Source organism: Diadema antillarum, unplaced genomic scaffold, assembly GCF_040938485.1.
Source record: "Diadema antillarum isolate AM-2024a unplaced genomic scaffold, OU_Dant_1.0 scf00000123, whole genome shotgun sequence".
NCBI classification, from domain to species: domain Eukaryota; kingdom Metazoa; phylum Echinodermata; class Echinoidea; order Diadematoida; family Diadematidae; genus Diadema; species Diadema antillarum.
The window spans coordinates 2,457,227-2,462,923 of NW_027271012.1; the positions used below are offsets into that span (position 1 = coordinate 2,457,227).

General features: G+C 42.0%; 1 protein-coding gene across 1 annotated transcript; it reads right to left on the reverse strand.

Moving 5' to 3' along the window:
• Positions 1-122: 122 nt before the first annotated feature.
• On the reverse strand, positions 123-5,023 carry LOC139720179 (heat shock 70 kDa protein IV-like). The gene is made up of 2 exons (XM_071631544.1): positions 4,401-5,023; positions 123-2,222 (listed from the first exon to the last, which is right to left on the reverse strand). Exons 1-2 carry the CDS (start codon positions 4,586-4,588, stop codon positions 479-481), a joined length of 1,932 nt encoding a protein of 643 aa, XP_071487645.1. The 5' UTR covers positions 4,589-5,023; the 3' UTR covers positions 123-478.
• Positions 5,024-5,697: the final 674 nt, after the last annotated feature.

The window sequence follows — 5,697 nt, forward strand, 5'->3', positions numbered from 1 at the left end:
AGTTTAGATGCATTATAATTCCACAACTCAACCAATTCTCATACTTATTTGAGAAGCATATCAATGAAGCCTAGACAGAGTTTTCAAGGGCAATTCAAAATCAGGGTAAACAATAGTGGATTTTTTCTTTTCAGTCGTTGCTGAGGCACTGCTCTCCCAACAGATTCATTCTTTCACTAAAGACTGGTCTTTTTCTCCTTTTCGAGTGAAAATGGCAGATTTTTTTCCATAACATTTCTGCTATCATGCCCGAGAAGTTTCATCATCTTGTTGCTAAGGCTCACTCATCTTGTCTTGAGTTATAATGCCCTTAAAGTAGCATCTCCTGTTTTGCTGAAAAAAATAAAAGCTAACTATGATAGTGTCAGGATTGCATTTTAGATCTTTTAGCAATTTGTGGCAGGTAGACATTTGGAAAAGGTACAATGTACCTCACAGAAAAATAGAAAAAGAATGAAGGTATATGAGAGACAGAAAATTAGTCTACTTCTTCCACAGTTGGTCCAGCCCTTCCATACGACCCTGTCTCTGGTCCAGCCTGCTGGTAGCCACCTGATGGTCCATTCCCAGCATGCATCTTGGACATGACGGGAGAACATTTCTTTTGCAGCTCCTCAAGTTGGTGCAAGAACTCTTCCTTGGTTGCCAGGGAGTTGGAGTCCAGCCACTGCATGGCCTCGTCTGTAGCACTGATGACCATCTGCTTGTCATCTGCACTCAGCTTGCTTTCTGCAGATGCGTCGTTGACAACAGATTTGACATTGAAGGCGTAGCTCTCCAGTTGGTTTCTGGCAGCGATTCTCTCGCGCTGGATGTCATCCTCTGCTTTGAATCTCTCTGCCTCACCGACCATGCGATCGATATCCTCCTTTGAGAGGCGACTGCTGTCATTGGTGATGGTGATCTTGTTGCTTCGACCACTGTTCTGATCTTTGGCTGTCACGTTCATGATGCCGTTGGCGTCGATATCGAAGGAGACTTCAATCTTTGGCACACCCCTTGGGGCAGGAGGGATGCCACTCAACTCAAAGTGTCCAAGTCGGTTATTGTCCTTTGTCATGGCCCTCTCACCCTCATACACCTGAATGGACACAGCTGGTTGGTTGTCTGAATATGTTGTGAAGGTCTCAGAAGCTTTGGTTGGAATTCTAGTGTTCCTCTTGATGAGGGGGGTCATCACACCACCTGCAGTCTCGATACCAAGAGAGAGTGGAGCAACATCCACGAGCAGGACCTCCTTGATTTCTTCGCTCTGATCACCATTCAAGATGGCCGCCTGGACGGCTGCACCATAGGCCACAGCTTCATCTGGGTTGATGGACTTGTTCAGCTCTTTGCCATTCAGGTACTCCTGCAGAAGCTTCTGGATCTTGGGAATGCGGGTTGATCCCCCGACCAGCACCACTGTGTCAATTCCTTTCTTGTCAATCTTGGCATCCACAATTGCCCGCTCAACAGGGTTGAGACACTTCCTGAAGAGGTCAGAGCACAGTTCTTCAAAGCGAGCTCTGGTGATGCTGGTGTAAAAGTCCACCCCTTCAAACAGGGAATCTACCTCAATGCTGGCTTGTGAGCTGCTGGACAAGGTCCTCTTTGCTCGCTCAGCTGCTGTGCGAAGGCGACGGAGAGCTCGAGCGTTCTGCCGCAGGTCTTTCTTATGTTTGCGCTTGAACTCATCTGCAAGATGGTTGACGAGCCTGTTGTCAAAGTCCTCCCCTCCCAGGTGGGTGTCTCCAGCTGTGGACTTGACCTCAAAGATGCCATCATCGATAGCTAGGATGGAGACATCAAAGGTACCACCACCAAGGTCGAAGATGAGAACATTTTGCTCTCCTTGCAACTTTTTGTCAAGTCCATACGCCAGGGCAGCTGCTGTTGGTTCATTTACAATCCGCAGAACATTGAGTCCAGCGATCACTCCGGCATCCTTTGTGGCCTGTCGCTGGGCATCGTTGAAATACGCCGGGACAGTGATGACAGCATTGGTGACTTTCTGACCGAGGTAGGCTTCAGCTGTCTCCTTCATTTTGATGAGCACCATCGAGCTGACCTCCTCCGGAGCCAAGATCTTGTTCTCTCCCATGTACTCTGCCTGGAGAAGAGGCTTGCCCCCTTGGTTGACGACAGTAAATGGCCAGTGCTTCATGTCGGCTTGCACACTCTGGTCAGTGAAGCCCCTTCCTATCAGCCGCTTGGCATCAAAGATTGTATTCCTGGGATTCCTGCACAATCAAACGAAAATCAAAATAAGACTTAGCAATTGGTGTAAAGAATATTGTGCTCAGATGAGTCATTCCTCTAATAAAAATGTTATTTTATCAGATAGTTTCTTTCATCTTTTTTTAACAGTTCTCTTTTAGTTTAGGTTACCGGTATATCTCTTATTTGTTTGGTGCAATGTTTGGTGAAAAGAAAAATAAAAAATTCATTACACATGAAACCCAGATACTTTTTTTTTTTAAGCTGGAGTTTTCAACTTGCAACCACAGCAGGCAGGTTTGGGCCTGAAAAATAGTTAATTTAAATTCAATGTACATGTTATACACCTAGGCCCGAATTCACGAAGGTGGTCTAAATTTAAACCATGGTTTATGTATATTTCTTCTGCGTATGTATGATTGACAGATTGCGTACGCTAACAGCCATCCAGTAAAAAAACGTGCATTGATGCGCGCAAGTATTGGTACGCCTATTTAACGCTTAAAGTATTTTAGACCATGGTCTAAATTTGTACCATGGTTTAAATTTAAACCACCTTCGTGAATTCGGGCCCTAGAGTCTATCCTGATCCCATACAATGTAGATAAGATGACAAATGTTGAACATGGCAAAGAGAGAGTAATTTCATAGTTGCATTCCACAGTTTATAATACATGTACTGCAAGCAAAAAAAAAAAAAAAAATTAGAAGGGCTCAAACTCTAGACCTATATATTCCACCTATAAAACCACCATTTGACATTGGAGTTTGCTTCCACCCAATACATTGATTTAGGGATCATAAGGTCTACAATGACTTGCCAGGACAATAACTACATGTAGAGCTCTATTAAACCGTTTAATAGACTACACATTATAGTTTTCAAATACATGTATTATGAGACCAAGAGTAAAATCATTCAGGCACCAAAGTCTTTTGAGACAGCCAACCAAATCACTTTACCACACTCCACTACCTCTAACCAAGGAGGTTCGAGAAATGGAGTCACAACAGTCTTATTCGCTTTGATCCCATGCTCGAAGCCGCCACTCAAAAATATTTGAAGTATGTGTCAAACTGGATCTGCCGCTCATATGCGAAGACAATTGACTCGTGTCTCATTGCATAATCACCAGCCACTTTCCAAGGAAGATATGTCTTTGTGATGGTAATTACTAATTTTCACTATCCCTACTTACAAACGATGGGCGGTAGACAATGGTAAAGGCATGGGAGTGCGCGAATAGAAATTGCTCAAATATTGCTGAAATAGATTCGACTGTACATGTCTGTACGCTAATCTGACATATGTTATTGATTTATACAGAACTATACTTGAAGATGATACCATAGTTTCCTTTGGCGGAAATAAGGAGAAAAGTGATATAAACCAGCTTTCCATGAGGGTAAAATTTCAAACACTTTCACAAAATACAGCTCAGATTTACACTTTTGCACATATTTTCGAACGGAATTGACTTTTGTTTATATATGCTTAAGTATCATTGGGTGAAATTTCATTGCATTTGATGTATAAACGAGCAGCATATACCCGATATCATGTTACTGTTAGCGTTAAAAATGAATCTTCTGATTGCTCAGAAAGATGGCGGCTTCAAGTGTCGAACATCAAAGGCACAAAGGCACACTGAGGAATTCTTTTGTCCATCCACAGAAAACTGACAGCTGATTGAATATATAGTCAGTTGTAACTCCACCTCTCAAACCTCCTTGCTCTAACGTTAGCTCTATAGATTCTAGTGTACGTGGTATTCACACCACAGCATTATTTCACACATTTAATATGCTGTTGCATAAACCACTAAAATGCACTAGCATTAATCACTGATAGGTTCTATGCATCCATTTTAGAGAAAAAAAAAAATTGCAGTTCTGTTCTGCAGGCATGTTTTAATTTTGCCCTCCAAATCAAGGCTGCAACTATCAAATAAACAAATTTAAATTTGGCATTTAGAATGAAATTTAATATTCTTCTAACTTTATATTTTTCTTGTGTCTTGGTTGGCGGCAGCCTTGGTTAATTGTTCAAACAAGAATATCCCAGTAAGTAAGTTTTTAATTTTTAATTTACTGGGATAATTTAATTTAATTTGATAATTGATTTAATTCAAACAATCTGTTCGTAAGTTCCATATTCAACTCAAAGTAAAATTTTAACTTCAACTCTGTTTCATACTCACATGGCCACTTGATTCTTGGCAGCATCTCCGATTAGACGTTCCGTGTCGGTGAAGGCGACGTAACTCGGCGTCGTTCGATTTCCCTGGTCATTTGCAATGATCTCAACTTTTCCGTTCTGGAAGACCCCGACGCACGAGTACGTCGTTCCCAAGTCGATCCCAATAGCTGGTGCTTTACCTGCCGTCATTGTTTCCGTTGTAAATTTGTCTATATAACACGACTTAAGTTATAGAAATGGTCTAGAAATCTCTACTCTCTAGACTCTATGTTAGAGTCCTGCAGTGTGCAGTGATTGCGGTAGTTTATGTCGGTCACTTGTTTCGACTAGCGTATGTAAAATAAAATAATTTCGGTTGACCTCACACAGGAAAAATCTCTCCTTTCGACCGATCCTCCGGGACAGAATTGCCGGTGGTTTGAGTATGGTAGACCTAATATAAGATCTAGGTCGTGTCGCTCTCGAAGCTCTGCAACTATCAACTGATGCTAAACTGATAGTCATCCTTGCGCTTTTATAGCTAGCCTCAAACGCGTCTCGGACCAGACAGAATCTTCCAGACGATAGCTATCTAACAACTGGGGAATTCTAACCAGCAATACCGACGTCTACTAGAATGTTCGAATACAGTGTATTTTGTAATGACAATAATACCGGCAACTCTGCAGGTTAGTCGCGTTGCATTGTTTACTATGGATGCCCGGTCCGTACGCCTACGCGGTTTATACTGTACGGTGACTGAGTCATCCTTGATCCTTTCTCGAATGATCGTCCTGACCATGCGTAGTGCGTGCACGTGTACAGACTGTACTCATTTTTTCATTGTTATCATTCCGGTAGGAACCGCTGTTTGTGATGCGTTATCTTCATACGGATTGGGATAGACTGGTGCGCGTTAATTCAATGGATTTGGGTAATTGACGTGTGGCAGTCTAGAAAATTCAGGTGCTAAATTTAGTTTGTGCATGGATGGCGCTCACGGTCGAATTGAATGCCAAACTATGTCGCATGGAATGTTCCAGATACAGTGACTTGGTTTTTCGATGCAAGACCATACTATAGATGTATAATGTATGCATTTCTTCTTTTTTTTCTTCAGTAAAAGCATAGCGAAATTCAGCTTATTAGAACACAATAACTGCATGCATGCATTATTGTGCATCGGTCTGAAGTCAAATACGATTAACACGTTAAAAGACCGTATAGGAAACTGAAAGAGTGTAACAGTTGTGTATTGCAGTCGTTGATAAAGATAAATTCTCCCAAATAGGCCCTATAGGATGTATAAAAAAAAAACC

Bases quoted from the DNA above. Each gene is read 5' to 3' on its own strand.
- LOC139720179 (XM_071631544.1), bottom strand. From the start codon at position 4,588: ATGACGGCAGGTAAAGCACCAGCTATTGGGATCGACTTGGGAACGACG. The intron at 2,223-4,400 runs GTGAGTATGAAA...TTGATTGTGCAG, and splicing joins GCCAAGAATCAAGTGGCCAT to GAATCCCAGGAATACAATCT.